This window comes from Symphalangus syndactylus, chromosome 17 (genome assembly GCF_028878055.3).
Source record: "Symphalangus syndactylus isolate Jambi chromosome 17, NHGRI_mSymSyn1-v2.1_pri, whole genome shotgun sequence".
NCBI classification, from domain to species: domain Eukaryota; kingdom Metazoa; phylum Chordata; class Mammalia; order Primates; family Hylobatidae; genus Symphalangus; species Symphalangus syndactylus.
The window spans coordinates 60,752,926-60,773,672 of NC_072439.2; the positions used below are offsets into that span (position 1 = coordinate 60,752,926).

Genomic DNA, 20,747 nt, shown 5'->3' on the forward strand with positions numbered 1-20,747 from the left:
GAGAAGAGAAAAAGAACCAGGTACTGCCCCCTTTCATTTTCCTTTCCATTTCCCCCTCAAAACATCTCCATGGAATCAAAGCCGTTGCCTGAGGTTAAAAGAACTGCCCTTCACCCCCTGAAATGGAAAGTTTCAATTAGCTGGCTCTGCTCTTAATGCATCTGCAGGATCAAATCCAGGGAAGCATATTGTTGGTGAAAATAATCTAGTAATTGTATTCCCTCTAGCTTTAATACTTTCAGTTTGCAACACTAACAATCAAAGTCATCTTTCGTATGCTTTAAGGAAATTTTAATTCATAGGTTAATAAACAGAGTCAGAGCATACTGCTGTCATGTTGGAACTTGTTGGAACTTGAGTGTGAGCATTCTTCCAGAAGCATGGGGTTGGGGGAGTCATGCCTTCAACTCCTGAAACTCTGTCACCCTAGAACACTTTAATCCTGGATGCTGCCTGCTTCAGGCTGCTTCTCAGCACAAGACAAAGAGCATTTGGGCTGGTCTTCTCTCTGTCCATGCTCTGATTGCTGCCTTTCAGCTTGGCCTAGCACAAGGAAGTTCATCTGGCTCTAATTTCTATACGAGTTTTCTCTTTACTCTCTTCTTGAAAACAGGGAAAAGGAAACTTGGCAAAACATGGTCTGCTTGGTCAAAGCTGTAGTGAGGCTGATAACGGCTGGAGCACGTGCTGGTGTTTTACAGAGTGCCTCTGTGTACGTTAGCTCATGGGGTTGGTCTCACGCTATGCTGGCCTGCTAACCAGAAATATCACCATCTGACAGGAAGAGAATAAGTTGGCATTTGAGAGTGAGTCATTCTGAGGACTGAGGAGCTAGGAGGGATACCAGAGGGAGCTGTGAAATTCCCTCCCAGGGGTCCCAAGGAAGAGGAAGGTGATTGCTTATATGGATTGTTTTAAATGCAACCCTGCGTAAGACCATGAAGTTGAAGTAGTTAAATATTGAGCTCTTGCCTAGTTCTGTTTAGTTCTTGATAACAAATAGGAAATAAATCAGGAAAAAACAAAAGCAAACCTCCAGATCACTATATATTAAGATTCTCACTTTTTTACAAAGCCATATTTATAGCAGTTGCTAATAGGATACTTTGCCAATTGTGGCAGCTTACCTCTGGGTTGTAGCGCTCTGTGCTGAAGACCACGTCAACTTTACATCCCTCTTTTGGATTAATCTGGAACACAGAAACTGAATCTTAGTATAGTAGAAGCTCCCTTAAACATCTTCATATCCAGGAATCACACTCTTAGGATAACATGGCACACAAATGGTGGCTGTAGCATTTATACCTGAATAAAATTGGTGATTGCTTGGAAGAAAGATCTCAAATTTTGTTCTGATTGTGCCATTCTGCTTGCTAGTTTGACACCTACTCACAAAGAGGGAGGCTGAGAAAGGGAAATGGTTGCGTTCTGACTGAAGTGACTTTGTGAGAGCAGCTAAAGGAGAAATGAACAAGTGTGTGCAGGGAGCTGGAGGGAATTTCTTCATCCCCAACTCCTCAGTGCCTGCTCCACGCCCTGTCCTGGGGCCACATCAGTGAGCAGGACTGACAAGGACTTGCCCTCCTGCCACCCATAGCCCAATGGGGGATGCTGGCAACAAACTCACAACAAGTAATAATTATGCTTTCAGGGGCTGATGAATGAAGAAAGACAGCGGTGGTGTAGGAAGGTGCTTGGCACGAGGCGATCTCAAAGATGAGACCGGCAGGACAGGAAGGAAGCAGCCATCCCAGATCTAGGTGGGGGATGCCTGGTACAGGCAGAGGGGACCCACAAGTGCAGGCGTGAGGTGGAACTTCAGTCTGCAACAGGATGAATCAGCAACACTGAAGAAGTCTTCCAATGCTATCCTCTTTCTTTCGTTTGCAGTTTTTACAGGCAAGCATACTTTTAAACTTCAGAAATGTTAATGTTTAGCCTTTTAAAACTGTTGAATTGATTCCAATGCATATTTTGGAATATACATGTCTATGTCATTATGGCAATTTAAACTGTTTAGAAGAAGTTCTTATTATTTGCCATCTTTTTTTTAAGAGAGCAAAATGATAAATCAGTAAAAACAAATACTTCCTAGAGAGGAAAGGGAACTTGCTGTCGTATAGAGCTGAAGTTACTTCACATAGCATTGATTAAGGTTGGACTCTGGAAACACCAGTTTCCTTTGCATCTTAGCGTAGCAATGCAATAAACAAACAGCATTATTTTATTTTAAATAGACCGGATAGCATCCATTCCTATTATAGATTCTTAAAAAATGCTGGGAAACTGGAGAAGGGAAGGAAAGGATTCCTTGGCAGTTATTTATGTAGGGAATATTTAACCTTGTACATGTATAGATGTTGCTGGGGAAGGAGAGAGAATTCCCGAGAGCATTGCACACAGAGCAGTTTGCTGAGGGCTCATCGTCAATCTTCAAACGAGTTCTGTTGTAAGCTGAAGCACTGATTTTGGTTTACACAACGCACACACACGTCTGTCTATTCACTCATTCACTGTTTATCACCTACTATGCCAGGCCTTGGGGAGATATGAAGAAATATGACATCCAGCCCGGCCTTTCCAGAGATCTACTTCTATCTTGGAAACAGTTTTGTAGTGTAGCTGATCAATGTGGTAGAGCGCAGCCTGCGGGAGGCTTTCTAGAGTGGGTGAGGCCTAAACTAACTCTTTGAGGAGCCAGTGTTAGACAAAGGTGTGGGAGTGGGATGTAGGGTTTGTAATTCCAGGGGGACAGTGAAGCTGGAGAAAAGGTGTCTGGGGAGGTGGGTGCAAGGGCATGGAAAGCCTCACTTTTTTTGAAGATGACTTGGAATTTGATCCCAAAGTCTGCAAGAGTAACATTAAACATATCCACAGTACACAGGGTGTTGTGAACAGTAGGATACAGCATAAACAGGGTTTAGGACAGTGCCTGGGTCAGCGCAAACTTCAATGTCTGTTTACTATTTTTATTATTACTAAAATCTATAGGCATAAGAGAGCAGAAGAACTGGGCTAAACACGAGACTGACCCAAGTTCAAGGATAGGGGACGTTATATAACATGGGCTCCCATCAGGGTTGCTCCTGAAACACCCAATGAGTAGTGAAAGGATATAAATGAGACATTCCTGACAGTGGCTGGACAAGGCTCCCATGATCTCTATCTCAAAGATTCCTGAAGTTCAGCATCCTTAGTACCTGCCAGTGTGGGAGGAACACAGGGCTGTGGCTTGCTGCCTCTCACACTCCCAGCCACATGGGCACCCACAAACAACTAACACTCAGAAGGCGACACTTCTGCTTGCCAGTGGGTTCTAAGCCTTGAATGGGTCGCTGCACCAGCCCCGCCCCTGCTCTGTGCACCGCAGCACCTGGGAGTCTGCCTGTCCTGTTGAGTAGGGGCTTCCTAGGTACAGCCTCTTGCAGAGGAGTCAGCAACACCCTCAGGTTTCTAGCTGTGAGGTGGGCAGGGGTGGGCGCGGAGGCCATTCATGAGATGAGGAAGAAGCCGAGTTGGGAGGGTTCAATCTCTGGCACGTGGGGAAATTTGAGATGTCTCGGAAAATGCTGAGGGTTATAGAAGTAGGATCAGCAGAGGTAGTGGTGAAAGCCATAGAATTTGATGCAATCCCCCAGGGAAGATGTGTAGAATAAGAGAATAAGAATCCTGAGGAACATCAGCCTTCACGTCGATATGTTGGGGCATGGTTATATGCTATGCAAAAAGATTCACTAAAGTCTTCCTTATTCTTGATATAATTGTGCATATTTTGAATACAGGACTTAGGATTTGACGCAACAGTGTTCTGGAAACACATGGAGGCAAAGTGAGAAGGGCTTTGAGCTGGTGTGGAGTCTGTCCTTTTTTTAAAGAGTTATTTTCTTTGCTGATTTGATTTATTTTGTTTTAAGGAAAGCACTCTTTTTTTTTTTTTTTTTTTTTTTTTTTTGGAGGCAGAGTCTTGCTCTGTCACCCAGGCTGGAGTGCAGTGGCACGATCTCGGCTCACTGCAACCTCCGCCTCCTGAGTTCAAGCAATTCTCCTGCCTCAGCCTGCTGCGTAGCTGGGACTACAGGTGCACGCTGCCACACCTGGCTAATTTTTTGTATTTTAGTAGAGACAGGTTTTCACCGTGTTGCCCAGGCTGGTTTCGAACTCCTCAGGTCAGGCAATCCGCCTGCCTCGGCCTCCCAAAGTGCTAGGATTATAGGCGTGACTCACTGCGCCCGGTTAACAAGGCACTCTTAAAAGTGTCCACATTTCATCCAAAATAAAATGTTTATATTTTTGGTTGTACTTTATCCTGTATCAAGACACAGTGCTTTTATCTCTCACAAAGGCCTATCCCTTCTCCCTTCCTCTGAGTCACAAGTGCCCCGTGCTGTTTTGCTCTGGTGAGATGAGCCACACAGCCACAGGCCTGTGTGTGGGGTGGGCAGGAGCCAGGGCCACCTTCCTCTGGACACAGTGTCTCGCACTTGCTCTCCAGTGGTTTTAGGATTGTGTTGAACTTTGGCTGTCCTTGATTTAAAATGTTCTGTGATAAAGGGGTCCTTGATATTCAACAACATCACTCCATGATTTCAGCTTCTACCTTATTCCAAGTACTGTGCTGGGTGCAGGAAAGACAGAGCAAAACAGCAGCGGCCGCTCTCAGGGCAGCCTAGCGGGAGAGGGCCTTAAATAGAGCATTGTAGGATTGATTATTTGATTGTGGCTGACTTAAGAGCTATGAGAGGATAGCTGGAGAATTGGTCTAGTCTAGGGATCAGGGAAGCGACATTTGAGCTGAACTCTGAAGGTGAAGAAGGACTTGGTCTTGGTTGGGGGAGGAGAGCTGGCAAGGGCCTGAGGAGCAGCCATGGGGCCCCAGGGCAGAAAGACTGGAGCTGGAGCTGGGACACTGTAAGAGGCTGACTGGGTGGCAAGGGCCACACCTGCAGGCCACAGAGAGGATTTTGTTCTGAGAGAAACGGAAAGCCAGGGACCAGAAGGAGGGATTTTGAAAAGATCCCTTCAGCTGGAGTGTGGAGAATGATGCTGGAGTGAGGGCTTGTGCAGAGTGAATGTAGAGAGAGCAGGAGGCTGGCTGAGGGGGCGGGGGAGAGGGAGCAGGGCTTGGAGCCAAGGGGACGACAGTGGAAATGGAGAGAAGCATATGGTGGACCAAGTATGCCAGGTTGCCCCCCAGCCAGGCTGCAGCAGGCCACCCTCCCACCAGCCACGTGAGAGCAGTCAAACCACCAAACCCCAAGTCCTATCAGAAAGTAAAAAAGAAGCAGGTAATTCAAGATCAGAAATCATCACTAGAATACACTTTATATTAAGACAACTTTTTTTTTTTTTTTTGAGACAAGAGTCTTGCTCTGTCGCCCAGGCTGGAGCACAGTTGCATGATCTCAGCTCACTGCAACCTCTCCCTCCTGGGTTCAAGAGACTCTCCTGCCTCAGTCTCCCGAGTAGCTGGGACTACAGGCACATGCCACCATGCCCAGCTAGTTTTTTGTATTTTTAGTAGAGACGGAGTTTCACCATGTTAGCCAGGATGGTCTTGATCTCCTGACCTCATGATCTGCTCGCTTCGGCCTCCCAAAGTGCTGGGATTACAGGCGTGAGCCACTGCGCCTGGCCTTAAAACAACATTTTTAACATTGTGTCATTTAAAATATGCTTGTGTGTACACAATAATGCAAGTAGCCCAATAATTTGGCCAATTGCCTGGTACCGTTCTAAGCACCCTACATGTATTAAGTATGCTAACAAAGCTCTGAAGGCCTGCTCAAACTCATTAGTAATTACAGAAATATAAAAATGCAAATTAAATAAGCAATGAGTTAGTACAGTACCACTAGTAGACTGGCAATCAGAAAGTGGACAGGGCCCATTGCTGGGCGGGGTTTGGGGCTTTACGACTGCAGTCTGGCATATGCAATCTGGCATACATGGTCAAATCAAGCTTATGTGTGAATGCCCTGTGACCTAGAAATACCACTCTGGGCATGTATCCTAGAGAAATTATGATGGAGGTCTGTGAAGAAACTGACTCATATAAGGATGTTCCCTGAGGCACCGTGTGGGGAGGTGGGGCTTTGGAGGCACTCACCTTATAAAGACCTCTGGTCTTGCCCAGGGATGCTTCCTCTGGGACTTACACAGCAGGTTGCTACAGCCACATGGTGTAAAGCTAATCCATTAAATTCAAAGCCGTGAAAAAAGTAAGTAGACTTTTTTGAGACAGCCAAATCTGACACGAGGAAAGGTGACCAACAATTCTAGCTTTCCTGAGGAAAGAAGGATTCCTGTAATATAGATTACAGTGATTTCATTCCTTTCCCCAACACACTCCCATAACTGCCCATCTGTGAAACAGATCAGGAAACTTGACATCCCTTTCTTTAAACACAGCCAAAGGCAGAGCACATTGTTCCAGTATTTTTCGGAAAAGGGCTATTTAATAAGAAAAAGCAAGCAAATGACCATATGACTGTATAACCTGCAGGAATTAATTAGTAGCTCTTCACTGCAGATTTTTAAAAAATTATGTATAAAAGAAGACTTGTGTACTACAGCCTGGAACTAAATTCTTCATAATCATGGGCCACTAATAACATGGTTTATGCTCTAATTTTTTTTTTTTTTTTTGAGACAGAGTCTCACTCTCTCACCCAGGCTGGAGTGCAATGGTGTAGTCTCAGCTCACTGCACCCTCCACCTCCCAGGTTCAAGTGATTGTCCTCCCTCAGCCTCCCAAGTAGCTGGGATTACAGGCATTTGCCACCACACCCGGCTAATTGTTGTATTTTAAGCAGAGACGGGGTTTTACCATTTTGGCCAGGCTGGTCTTGAACTCCTGACCTCAGGTGATCCACCTCCCTCAGCCTCCCAAAGTGTTGGGATTACAGGCTTGAGCCACTGCACCCGGCCCTTACTTTTTGTGTGTTTATTTTACAGGTGAGTTTTGGCCCCACTGGACAGTGAGAAGAGGCAGTCCCATCCCCCTCCCCATATACCTTCCACCTCCCCTTCCTTGTACGCCATACCACCATGTACTCTTCAGTGACTGATCAGCACTTTGATTTTGGTTTGATTTGCAATCAGTTTGGAGGGAAACAGGCCACTTTCAAAGACCTGTTTGAGAGAATGTACAATGGAATGCTTTCAAAGACCTGAACTCATCACACTAGATTTTATTTATTTATTTTTTGGTAAATGATCCTCAAATCCTTAGCAAATCAATATTAAGCATTCATTCAGTGCTTACATATGAAGCTTCCTGCCACCATCGGAGGGAATCATGATAAAAGTGATTACATGTTGTACTCTTACTATGTGCCTCACCCGACCCAACATGGTACCCATGTACTAACCTATTACATCACTAAAGCCCTTTAGTAGGTATGATTGTTATCACCATTTTAGGGATGAAGAAATGGAAGCACTTGACCAAAGTTAAGGAATTGGCCAAAGTCACAACACAGGAAGCAGGAAAACTGGCCTGCCGAGCCCCGTTCTTACCAAATACCACACAGGACTGCACAGAAAAATAGAGCCCAGCAACCTATCTAAGAAAAGGAAGAATAAAAGCTGTCTGCTGGTGTGTGTGTGTGTGTGTGTGTGAGAGAGAGAGAGAGAGAGAGAGCTGGGATGCTCTTGGACTGTGCTTGTAACCAAGGTCCCTGTGGACAAGAACCACTCCGAACCTTCCTCTGGAAGGGAAACTGCCAGCATGGTGTGTGTGTTAGTGTGCTAGGGCTACTATAACAAAGTACCACAAACTAGGTGGCTTAAAACAACAGATATTTATTCTCATACAGTTCTGGAGGCCAGAAGGCCAATCTCAAGTTGTCAGCAGGGCCATGCTTCCTCTGAGACTCTGGGTAGAATCCCTCCTTGCCTCTTCCTAGTTTTAGGTGGTGGCTGTCAATCTTGGCATTCTTTAGTTTGCAACTGAATCACTCCAATCTCTGCCTCTATTATTGTTTGTTTGTTTTTGAGATGGGTCTTGCTCTTTTTGCCCAGGCTGGAGTGCAGTGGTGCAATCATAGCTCACTGCAGCCTCAAACTCCTGGGCTCAAGGGATCCTCCAGACCGCCTTTATCTTTAAATGGTGGTCTTCGTCTAAGTCTGTTTGCATATCCACATGGCCTTAATATTATATAAGGACAGGAGCCATTGGATTTAGGGCCCATTCTAATCCAGTATGACCTCATCTTAACTTAATTACATCTTCAAAGACTCTGTTTACAACTAAGGTCACATTCCTAGTCACTGAGGGTTAGAACTTTTTGGATATAACATTTCTTTTTAGAAGACACACCTCAACTCATAACAAAAGGTGATCTAAGACTTTAGAAGGAGCCCCTGGATGCAGACCCTTTCAGACAAGGTATAAATGAAAGTATAACCCAGTGCAGGTGGGAACATCTCCAGGAAGGACTAGGATTAGACAAGAGAGAGGGAGAGGGTGCTCTGGAAAGGTAGCGTGTGTGCTAGGGCATGGAAGCGAGCAGCCCAGCCTGGGGCAGTTAGCAGATTAAGTCAGGGTAGACTTGGGGTTGAGGTTACAGTGGTGGGTGGGGGATCCGATTAGAGATGGTCTCTTACAGGGACTTCATTCTAGAGCAGTGAGTCTCAAACCTGAGTGTGCCATGCAATCCCCTACAGGGCTTGCTAAGACCCAGCATGCTGGGTCCACACCCAGAGTTTTGATTCAGGAGGTCTGGGGTGGGGCCTGAGAACTTGCATTTTAACAAGTTCCACATGATGCTGATCCCGTTGGTCCAGGGACCACACTTTGAGAACTCTCTAGCTACTGAGTGGAACCACTGAAGGTCTAAGGGGTGCAGGTAGGAAGTGACATGTAGATCAGATGTTAATCACTAGGATACAGCTGACGGCTAATTAGGAGATTGACACCGGGACCATTAATTCTCTCCAAATGCCTGAGAATATCATCAGGACCAAATGAAATGGAGGAGTGTTCTTTCAAAGTATGGTGACTTCAGGACCCTGGAGTTTCTGGTGAATCAGATTATGATACCTTAGAAAGTGCAGATGACAGGTCTACCCTCTGCTTCAGCAGTTGCAACTGATAAACTCCATGGTGACAAAGTATGTGCTGTTCTTCGAGAAGGAACACTTGGGCTGGGCATGGTGGCCCATGCCTGTAATCCCAGCACTTTGGGAGGCCAAGGTGGGCAGATCACCTGAGGTCCAGTGTTCGAGACCAGCCTGACCAACATGGAGAAAACCTCGTCTCTACTAAAAATATGAAATTAGCTGGGCGTGGTGGTGCACACCTGTAATTCCAGCTACTCGGGAGGCTGAAGTAGACAGGAGGTGGAGTTTGCGGGTGAGCCGAGATGGCGTCATTGCACTGCAGCCTGGGCAACAAAAACGAAACTCAAAAAAAAAAAAAAAAAGAGTATCCAGAAGGAACACTTGAAGAAGGCAGTATGGACTAAAATAATTTTTAAAGAAAATTCCCTCCTTGCTTCCTGTTAGATGGATAACTACTTTGTTTTATAATGACATTTGTATATGCACCAAGAAGTTAAAACTGCTTATTCTAATAGCAACTCTACAATGTCATGTCCTGTTTTCAGTGAAAGCTGTTTATACTAAACCACAAAGCTTTGTTTTCATGTTAATGGATCAAAGATTTTTCTTCCAGTAGGTGTCTGTACTATCTTTAGATGTTACCCACTTTTTCTGAAATATTGCATAAAATCACCAAAATTGCATAAAGTCCATTTGAAATATTAAAATATTTAAATATTTTCCAATATTTGAAAGATTGGGTAAAGTCACTGAAATATTGGGTGTGTTAGAAATGAACCCAAGGAACTTGATGAGGGATAGAGAATAGGTATTTATGTATTCTAAGAGCACATTTAAAACATTGAACATCCTGGCCGGGCACGGTGGCTCATGCCTGTAATCCCAGCACTTTGGGAGGCTGAAGTGGGTGGATTACGAGGTCAGGAGATTGAGAGCATCCTCGCCAACATGGTGAAACCCCATCTCTACTAAAAATACAAAAAGTTAGCTGGGCATGGTGGTGGGCACCTGTAGTCCCAGCTACTTGGGAGGCTGAGGCAGGAGAATGGCCTGAACCCGGGAGGTGGAGGTTGCAGTGAGCCAAGATCACGCCATTGCACTCCAGCCTGGGCGACAGAGCAAGACTCCGTCTCAAAAAAAAAGAAAAAATCTAACATCCCCTTTAAACTCTCTCAAAACACCACAAAAACGTGGAGCAAATGAAAGAGCAGGGATGGTGTCCTGGAGAAACCTCGCTGTGCACCACCCCATGGAGGAGTCTCCAAAGACATGATTCTGCCCAAAGCTCCTCTACAGAAAACACTTCCCATTTTCCCCCTCTCTGCGGTGTCTGTCATTGGTTGCTAAGCGGTGGTCCTTCCTGTTGTGTTAGTGCCGGTTGTGACAACGTTAAATTTCCTGTTCTCAGGCTGGCAGTGGGTGGGTGGGGATGAGCTCACAGGTAATTCCAGTCTCCCTCCACGCATCTTGGGACTCACTGGTCTAACAGACTCAGCTCCTAAATGTCGCCTCCAGCATTCACATTTGATAAGAAAACATAAATGTCAGGCTATTCCAGTAAAAGCAAACTTCTTCATTTTATAAGGTTACTTTTATGAGTCAGGCTTGGTTGGAGACAAGTAAACAACTCATTTGTGCATAGAAATTGCTGTGCTATCCTTATGTTCCAGACGGAGACAGCATCAGTATATTATATTATACCCTGGAATCATCTTATTGCATTTTCCTTCTCTCGGGCAAGGCCAGATAAAGCAAATACAGTTTATGGAACAGAAGTCAGTTACCTTCTGATCAGGCTCAGGCAGTGGGGCCCAAGGAGCCCTTTGCGTGCGAATGCTTTGCTTTCTCAGGCTAAGTAGCAGTGGAGAGGAGAGTCAGAATACTGTGTGTCCTCTCTCTCAGCCAACCCTGCCTGGGTCCCACTTTCTTGATTTGGGGTAGGAAGTGAGTGGAAGTGGCCAGAGGCAGCTGCCCCCTCCACGTCCCCTCTGGCCTCAGGTGGGGATAATCAGAAAAGGCTGGTTGAGAGTGGGACATGAGGCTTCAGGTCTCCTTTTCGCCTGCTGGGAGCAATGGGAATGGGCTGGGTCTTGCCTGTCTCCCTGTTGCAGGTGCCTCAATGATTTCAGCACCCTTCCAGCTACCTTCATTTAATTTAACAAATATCTAATATTTGTCTCTAGCAGGCCGTGTGCTAGTGCAATGAAGGAGATAGAGACATGATATAATACCTTGCACCCTGTAGAAGCTGACCATCTCATTTGGGATAGGCAAGCACATGGGCAGAGTGGAAAGAAAATTGGCTGTTGAAGAGCTTTGACAAAGCAGCCTATGGTCGAGTACTGAGAGAGGAGAGGGCAGGTGGGTTCACATGTGAGGTTACCAAGGCTGCAGAGGTCAGCAAGACAGGAGGTGGGAGCAAGAGCTGCATTTTCTGGGTACCGGCATATGTCAGGCAGAGTGGTAAATATTTGCAGGAGCTCACAGCCAGTCTGGACACTGGGGGTGGTAGGCTGAATAATGCCCCACCACACCTTGCGCCCAAAGATGTCCACTTCCTAATCCCTGGCATCTGTGACTATGTTATTTGACATGGCAAAAAGGATTTTGCCAATGTGATTAAGGATCTTGAGATGGGATTATTCTGGATTATTCCTGTGGGCACAAAGTAATCACAAGGGTCCTATGAGAAGCAGACAGTAGTGTCATAATCAGAAGATGCTATTCTGCTTGCTTTGATGGAGGATCGAGTCATGAGCCAAGGAGCACAGGTGGTCTCTAGAAGCCGGAAATGGATTCTCCCCTAGAGCCTCCAGAAGGAACAAAGCCCTGCAGACACCTTAATTTTAGCCCAGGGAGACCCGTTTCAGGCCTCTACCCTCCAGAACCATAAGTGAGTAAGTTCGTGTTGTTTTAACTCACTAAATCTGAGGTCATTTGTTACAGCAGCAATAGGACACAATACCGATACAGAATTACTGTGATCCTTAATGTCACGTTCTGTGTGGGCATGTGCGCTTGGGATGACCATGGATCACATACATCCCATACACAGCCATGGTACAAGACTCCCTTTCTTTTTTTTTTTTTTTCAGACAGGGTCTCACTCTTAGCCCAGCCTGGAAGGCAGTGGTGCAATCAGGGCTCACTGCAGCCTCAGCTTTCCCAGGGTCAGGTGATTCTCCCACCTCAGCCTTCCAAGTAGCTGGGACTACAAGTATGTGCCACCACATGTGGCTAATTTATTTTTTGTAGAGATGGGGTCTCATCATGTTGCCCAGGCTGGTCTTGAACTCCTGGGCTCAAGCAGTCCTCCAACCTTGGCCTCCCAAAGTGCTGGGATTACAGGCGTGAGCCAAATGCCCGGCCAAGATTTTCCTTTTGTAATCTGACTTTTCTGGCTAGGGACATCCTGAACAACCATAGCAAGTCAGCCAGTGGACTTGTTATGGCTACTGTCCCCAACCACTGTGGGACCATCTCTGTGAAACATTCTTCAACTGAGGCACCATCCAAAAAGGCAAATAAATGCCGAGGTCACATAAGTGTCATACATCTCTGGGGTGATACACTGCTTAACAGCAAGTGAGATCAAGGGTCAGGTTGGATTTGGGTGAGTGTGTGTGTATGTATAACCTTCCATCCCTCACAATGTCAGTCGTTGTGGGCTGATTATTTACATGCAGTCTCCAGAAGAACAACCTAGGTCCTTAAAGGATGAGGCTGCAGCCAAGCCAGACTTCTGGCAGTTAACAATCATGACCCACCACCACCGGTCTTGATGTGGGACATTACTAATGCTCTGTGATTACATGCATCCTTGGCTATGGCTCCACATGTGGAAAGCCAAGTGGAAAATATCGTGGGCTGGTAAATAAAAAATTGTGGTTTAAAAACAATTTATTATAAAATGGTAAAAAAAAATTCCTACTGGCTAGCTCATCCGGGTGCAGTTAGCTTAGGAGATTGAGGCAAAGTGCCAAGGAGGTCAAAGTCAAAGCTTTAACTCCAGGACCTAGTGGCCTTTCCCACCCCATGCTAGACCCAGACTCTGCGATCAGAGTCTGCGGACCAAGTGGGTGCTGTGGTGGGTGGTGGGGTGGAGACCATGGGCACATCTGTGCTATTTCAGCACAAACATTGCCTGGAAGGAGAGATTCCTGCCTGTCTGTTCAGTGCTTTCAGAATTGTTATGTTTCATCCTTAGGGCAGTGTGCGGGCACTGAAGAGATCCTAGTTTATCTCGCAAATATCCCCCTCCCTGCCGTTCTTTCCTAATGCCTATAAAAGCCCTTGGGAGCTTTCCTTACGTGAAAATTAAGACTAGTTCACTTGAGTATTTTATTACTTATCTTCTCCCTCTATGATCATTGCAGCCTTTTTAATTCTCCAGTTTTTGTTTCTATGGACAATTTAATGTTTTGCTTTCCTAGTCTCCTGAATGATCACCTCTGAATTATTGACATTAATGGAGAGAAGACCTCAAGAGCAGTAATTAAATTATGTTGTATTAACGTGCTTTATAGATGTGCTTTATAGATTGAGAAATCACAAAGGAATAAAGTTTTTCATAGTAGAGTAAGTGCTCTCCTAACTGCCTTGTGGCCTAGTGGACAGGGCTCCATGCTTGCTGTCAGACCCACGGTGGCCTGAACCCCAGAGCACGGGCGTGGCCTGTATGGGCCTGGCCTGATGCTTACCCAAAGCCAGCTGCTTTGCTCCCAAACTTGCATATATCAGAGGTACTTAGTACCTAATTACATAAGTAAATATTATGTAAACTGGTGAAGAGCGGGTACAAAGAAAGATGTCATGTCCATGAAATCAAGTTAAATGTTTAGAAATTTAGCTGTTGAATTGGTGTCAATTAGCTGAGATTAGGCAAGAAAAAGTAAAAGCAGAGGATTGTTCAGTGTATTCTTTGAGAGCTCATTCTACCATAAGTAAACAAAAATGGAAACCACAAACGATTCCCCATGGGTGTGTTTTCTTACTAGAAAGACTGTGATATGGTTTGGATGTTTGTCCTCTTCAAATCTCATGTTGAAATGTGCTTTCCAATTTGGAGATGAGAGGGCCCTGGTGGGAGGTGACTGGATTATGGAGGTGGGTCCTTCATTAATGGTTTGGCACCATCCCCTTAGTGATAACGTGAATTCTTGCTCTGAGATCTGCTTGTTTAAGTGGGTGGCAGCTCCCCACTTGCTCTCTTGCTTCCGTTCTTGCCATGTGACATGCTGGCTCCCTGTCGCCCTCCGCCATGATTGTAAGCTCCTTGAGGCCTCACCAGAAGCAGATGCCAGCACCACACTTCTTGGGGAGCCTGCAAAACCATGAGCCAATCAAAGCTCTTTTCTTTATAAATTACCCAGTCTCAAATATTCCTTTGTAACAATGCAAGAAATGACCAATGCAGACTGCAAGGAGCTCCAATTAAATGGCCTTGGCCCTATATCAAAAGATAGATGATAAATGTACACTTAGAGATTTTATTTTAAATTGAAGCAATTAAGGTATGGGCATAGCTCCCCGTATGCTTTGATCAACTGTTTAAAGTATGTTTCCAACCACTGGTCTTGGCCAGGTCAGAGGGTGTTTTGTTTAAGTGGCCAATTCCTAAACAATAGCGGATTCCAGAATGGGTTGACCTTCTTATAGAGTGTGTACACTTGAAGATTTCAGCTAGTCTCTCAAAATGTTAGTAAAAGGCCGGCCTCTCACCAAATGCTCCACGCAGAGCCAGTGGTCCCAGAACTTGCTGAGTGGCAAGAGGAGACTTGTCTCCAAGTAAGGAACAGCCTCGAATAGTCAGGAGCAGGGCAAACATTGTGGGGGTGATCCAGGAAACCCTGGGAAGCATAAGATCGCTCAGCACCATCCAAAATCTCCCACCACTCCAACTGTGGGTCCTGAGCCTATGCCATGTAATATTAGAAAAGTAAAAGCCTCATTGGTTATGGAAAGGTAGTGTAAGGCCAGGTAAGAAAGGCATCAGGTGGGGGCAGTGGGGGAACACAAATCGTGGTCTGTGATCTCGCCTGCAATTAGCAACAAAACAAAACAACACTTCCTCCACTCCACCCAACTCCAGCTAGCACTTAGTTCTTCCTTGAATTTACAGCCACAGCTATTGCTGCATTTCACCACCAGAGGGCAACAGTGTTTTTAAAATGAAAGATAACTTGACGCGCCAACAGCTCACGGAATCAAAGAATTTCAGAGGGAGAAGAGGTCTTAAACATCATTTAGTCTAAAGGCTTTCAAAACTTTTTAAAGCTGCAACCCACAGCAAGAACTGCATTTCTCATTGTGACCTAGGTCACACATATATATCTGAAACACATTTGGAGACACTACTTACCCTTGCTTTTGCAATACACTCTAATCGTTTGTAGTCTATACTATTTCGTTAAAAAAAAAAAAAAAAAACCGGATCCCACACTAAATTGACGTTATAACCCTAGTGAGCCCTTAGTTTGAAAAACCCTGACTTCATCTCAGCCTCTCATCTTACAAAGGAATGCAGTGACCCCTAGAATGGGGAGGGATACCCATGAGCTACACTTCTCTCCCCTACCTGGCTACCTGCTTGCCCCTCAGGGTCAGTTCTGGATGGACGATAGACATTTTGCAGCAGCTGAGCACTCAGTCCAACAATGCACTGGTTGGGTAGAGTGCAAACCTGCGTTTGGAGATCAATCGTGGTTTCTTTTTTTTTTTTTTTTGAGACAGATTCCCGCTCTGTCACCCAGGCTGGAGTACAGTGGCATGATCTTTGCTCACTGCAACCTCTGCCTCCTGGGTTCAAGTGATTCTCATGCCTCAACCTCCTGTGTAGCTAGGATTATAGAAACGCATCACCATACCTGGCTAATTTTTGTACTTTTAGTAGAGATGGGGGTTTCACCATGTTGGCCAGGCTGGTCTCGAACTCCTGACCTCCAGTGATCTGCTTGCCTCAACCTCCCAAAGTACTGGGATTACATGCGGGAGCCACCGCACCTGGCCCATGTTTTACTTCTCCCCAGTGCTATGACTGCTCTTATAATGGAGGCAGGAATTTCTTATGACTACACTGAAAGCACCATGTAGGTGTGTCTGCACTCTTCACTCAGGCAGCGGAGTGCTTCAAAACTGAGGGAATCTCAAAGAGGCCTTCCCTAATGACCCTATGCTAAATGTGAATCAGGCCATACTATCTAGCCCAGTTCCTGGCACAGAGTAAGCATTCAATACATAGCTAATGGATGAACAGACTACCCCTGAACTCACATTTTTATAGTTTCTAATTGGCACTCATATCATCTTATATGACTCCACAGACCACCTGACATTGTTGGCAGAACATGAATTATTTCCATTCCAAACAGGGAAATAGCCAGAAAAGACTTAAATAACCTTCCCCAAAGCCATTGGACTAAATGATGTTTAAGACCTCTTTAAGATTTATATAACTTACATAAAATTCCCAGCCCCTGCGTCCTCATTGGAGCAATGCAGGGGCTGGGAATTTTTACTTTATTCACTCAGGTTTTGAGAGCTAGTTTGATTATTTTATGAAGGATGTCAAGTGTCTTATTTTATTTTCAAGGGGGTGACTAAGTGCATGATAATGCAAGCTATTTTATTATTCCCCCCGTTTTTTTTTTTGAGATGGAGTCTCGCTCTGTCACCCAGGCTGGAGTGCAGTGGCACCATCTTGGCTCACTGCAACCTCCGCCTCCCGGGTTCAAGCCATTCTCTATCTCAGCCTCCCGAGTAGCTGGGATTACAGGTGGCTGCTACCATGCCCGGCTGATTTTTTTTTTGTATTTTTAGTAGAGAAGGGGTTTCACCATCTTGGCCAGGCTGGTCTTGAACTCCTGACCTTGTAATCTGCCCACCTCGGCCTCCCAAAGTGCTGAGATTACAGGCATGAGCCACCACGCCCAGCCTATTATTCCTTTATAAAATGGGTTTGGAAGGGGGAAAAAAATCTCTGGGATTGAAAACTGGTGTACCTTAGAAATCTGAGTGAGCTTGGTTTTCTGTAGGGAATCCTGCCCCTGGTAACCAGGGAGCAAATCCTCAGAGGCCCCTTCTTTAGGCTCTGGGCATTGGCTACTCTCCTACCTTGATAGAAAGTTCTCAAGCTCCATTATCTCACTGCTCTGTTGGACTAGGAAAACTGAACTTTTTTGTATCTCAGACAGCAAGGATTGTTAAGACAGGTGACAAGATGGCCGGGCGCGGTGGCTTATGCCTGTAATCCCAGCACTTTCGGAGACCCAGGCGGGCAGATCACGACGTCAGGAGTTCGAGAACAGCCTGACCAACATGGTGAAACCCCGTCTCTACTAGAAATACAAAACTTAGCCAGGCATGGTGGCACGTGCCTGTAATCCCAGCTACTCAGGAGGCTGAGGCAGGAGAATCACTTGAACCTGGTAGGCGGAGGTTGCAGTGAGCTGAGATCGTGGCGTTGCACTCCAGCCTGGGTGACAGAGCAAGACTCTGTCTCAAAACAAAAAGAAAAAGAAAAACAAACAAACAAACAAAAAGACAGGTGACAAGAATAAGTTGCTCCTTCCTTCCTTCCTCTCTCTCTTTTTCTCTCTCTTTTTTTTTCCCCATAGGGTCTCGCTCTGTTGCCTAGGCTGGAGGGCAGTGGCGCATTCTCTGCTCACTGCAACCTCCAGGTCCTGGGGTCCTGGGCTCAAGCAATCCTCTCATCTCAGCCTCCTGAGTAGCTGGGACCATGGGCCCATGCCACCACATCGGCTAATTTTTTTTTAATTTTTAAATTTTTTTATTTTTGGCAGAGATTGTATTTTGCCATGTTACCCAGTCTGGTCTACAACTCCTGAGCTCAAGCGATTTGCCCACCTCGGCCTCCCAAAGTGCTGGGATTATAGGCGTGAGCCACCATGCCCCACCAGGTTGCCTTTTTCTTTATTATTTTATTTTATTTTATTTATTTTATTTTGAGAGGGAGTTTTGCTCTTGTTACCCAGGCTGGAGTGCAATGGCGCAATCTTGGCTCACCGCAATCTCCGCCTCCCGAGTTCAAGCGATTCTCCTGCCTCAGTCTCCCAAGTAGCTGGGATTACAGGCATGCGCCACCACACCCAGCTAATTTTGTATTTTTAGTAGAGACAGGGTTTCTCCATGTTGGTCAGGCTGGTCTCGAACTCCCGACCTCAGGTGATCCACCCGCCTCGGCCTGGCAAAGTGCTGGGATTACAGGCATGAGCCACCGCGCCCTGCCAGGTTGCCTTTTTCTAGGAACAATTTGATTTAATCATTCAATAAATATAGCCGTGCCGGCTGCAGGAATAAGTTTTGAAGAACCGAGGCTGAGCTTCTTGAAGGACTTTCCAATGGTGTCTGCTACCAGGCGTTGGGTACTGTTAAGTGAAAATCCTGCTGCTACGCTTGAAAATTCCACCTATTTATTAAATACATGCGATACTCAATTCCAGATTCTTTGAGGCCGTGTGTCTGCAGGCTTTGTGGAATATCTGGGGGTTGTAGAAGGAGCAACTTTGCTTTTGGGACAGACTTAGTGTAGTTCTGTAACTTGTGTAATTTATAGGATGAAGAACGCAAAGTAGTTTGACACATACAAGACAATTCCTACCGTCAATGCCTTGAAATCAGCAACCAAACAACGGGTTGCAAAGTTCTCATTCATTCGGTTCATATAGAACACTGAGCCCGGATTCACTGACTTCTATTAGATCAAAGCAGAGGCCAGCATTAGCAGGTTTCTGCCAGGCCTACGTGTAAATTCCAACCACATTACCCCGAAGCCCTAGCGTGGTGGACTACAATTAACAAGAGAGAGTCGTCCGCGGTATGGTATGGCTACTGGCTTAGATTTTGGAAATCCCGCCTAAAACTTTGGCTGCAGCCACCAGTAGGGCGCGCGCACAATAAGCACACCCATAGCAACCAACTCTGGGTACCTCCAGAAAAAATTAAATGTTGCCTTTTCAGCCCGTTCCTCAGTTTCCCAAAGCATCTCTTTCCCAGGTATGGGAGCAGTCAAGAGCGCTGCCCTGTGAAAAACCTATGGCCTCATAAATGCTGGAAGGAACGAGCCAGATTTCTGCAGAGGCTGTGCTCCAAAGGGCCCCTTCCAGGCCCTGGGATACTTCGGGGGCGCCAGGCCCAGCTGGGATCTCCCCGGGCGTCGTGCGCACTGCACCTTCCCTGGCGGATCAGCCGTTGGGCCGGCAAGCGCGCACCCAGGTGTCACCGCCCAGCGCCGTGCGCGGACAGGCAGGCGCGTGCCCCGGCGCGTCGCTCCGCACTCACCCACGCGCGGCCCTTCTGCACCTCGGCCAGCACTCGCAGCGCGCTGGGCGAGCCGGCCCGGAAGTTGAAGAAGTGAAGCGCCGCGCGCGCCGCCTCCTGCAGGAGTCTGCGCGGTATCGCCGCATCCTGAGGCTGCCCAGGGTCGTCGGTGCCCCCGGACCCCGCGGGCGCCACCACCGGGGCCAGCAACAGCAGCAGCGCGAGCAGCGAGGCGGTGGGGCGCGGCCCCCCGGGCCCGGACCAGGGAGCGGGCAGCGGTTGCCGGCGGGGCTCCATGGACGCAAGAAAGTTGGCTCGGCACCCGACAGACCCGGGCTTGGAGCGGGCAGTGCCGGCGCTCGCGGAAATAAGGCCGTGGTGGGCCCCTCCCCTCCGCCCCCGGGGCGAAGGTCTGGAGCGAGCCCGGGTCCCCTTGGGGCCACTCCCTTTCCACGCTTCCCGCAGCCCCTGGGTTCTCTCTGCCCCTCCCCGCTGCCCGGGCTTGGTGCCAGGATGCGGCATCGCCTCTGCGGCGCGGGGCCGGGTGCTTCTGGCCGGGGCCGCAGGGGGAGAGGGACGGGGTTGGGGGGACAGTGGGGACGCCTCCCCCGAGGAATCGCGTCCCGCCCGTGCTACCTCGTACGGCGCCCCTAGCCCAGCTCAGGAACTTGGCGTTTCCCCTGCGGTTTCGCAACCCTGGGGGTTTAGAGGGAAACTGCTTGGATTCTCCAAGCCTTAGGGCTGTGTGATTTCCCAGCAGGTGAAAGGGGACCGGCGGAGAAAGGGGCAGGCTGCAGCGGGCATTGATGGGACTCATCGTGGCACAGCCACTGTGGAGGTGGGAGAAGTCGCCAGAGGGCTGGGGCTGGAGAGGAGGCTGAAGGTGGACGCCGGCAGGGAGCCTGGGACGCCCGAGCCAGCGGCTGGGGACGGGCCTGAGCACCTGCCGGTCCTGCCCAGGAGGAGAGGCAGGAGGAGTGGGCAGCAAGGCAGGGTAAGATAAGGCCTGAGAGTCCCATTTGTCTCAGAAGCAAGTAGGTCATTGATATATTGATAACCCCTGTGCGAGGCAGATTTAAAGGCCGGGGGTGGAAGTCGGATTCCAGCGGGGTGAGGCATGGATGGGGCTTCAGGGAATGGAGGCAGCAAGTGTTGGCAACTCTTTTTTTTTTTTTTTTTTGAGACCAAGTCTTGCTCTGTCGCCCAGGCTGGAGTGCAGTGGCGCAATCTTGGCTCACTGCAACCTCTGCCTCCCAGGTTCAAGCAATTCTCCTACCTCAGCCTCCCGAGTAGCTGGGACTACAGGCACCCGCCACCTTGCCCGGCTAATTTTTGTATTTTTAGTAGAGATGGGGTTTCACCATGTTGGTCAGGCTGGTCTCAAACTCCTGACCTCGTGATACGCC

The 20,747-nt window shown here is 47.3% G+C and overlaps 2 protein-coding genes across 3 annotated transcripts in view; one reads left to right on the forward strand and one right to left on the reverse strand.

Annotated features, from left to right (window-relative positions):
* The window catches only part of GFM1 (G elongation factor mitochondrial 1), a 70,961-nt gene extending 68,853 nt beyond the window's left edge, over nt 1-2,108 (forward strand). Inside the window, exon 19 of the transcript XR_010116482.1 lies at nt 1,652-2,108. The gene's annotated coding sequence lies outside the window, so the exon portion shown is untranslated. The remainder of the gene's footprint in view (nt 1-1,651) is intronic.
* The window catches only part of RARRES1 (retinoic acid receptor responder 1), a 35,317-nt gene extending 15,613 nt beyond the window's left edge, over nt 1-19,704 (reverse strand). Inside the window, exons 1-2 of one of the 2 annotated variants that reach the window (XM_063620342.1) lie at nt 19,363-19,679; nt 1,128-1,190 (exon numbers count right to left, since the gene is read on the reverse strand). In XM_063620342.1, the coding sequence (XP_063476412.1) occupies nt 1,128-1,190; nt 19,363-19,638 (339 nt within the window). In that variant the 5' untranslated portion in view covers nt 19,639-19,679. Of the gene's footprint in view, nt 1-1,127; nt 1,191-19,362 lie in introns of both variants that reach the window. The other variant, XM_063620343.1, reaches the window with a different exon arrangement.
* Nucleotides 19,705-20,747: the final 1,043 nt, after the last annotated feature.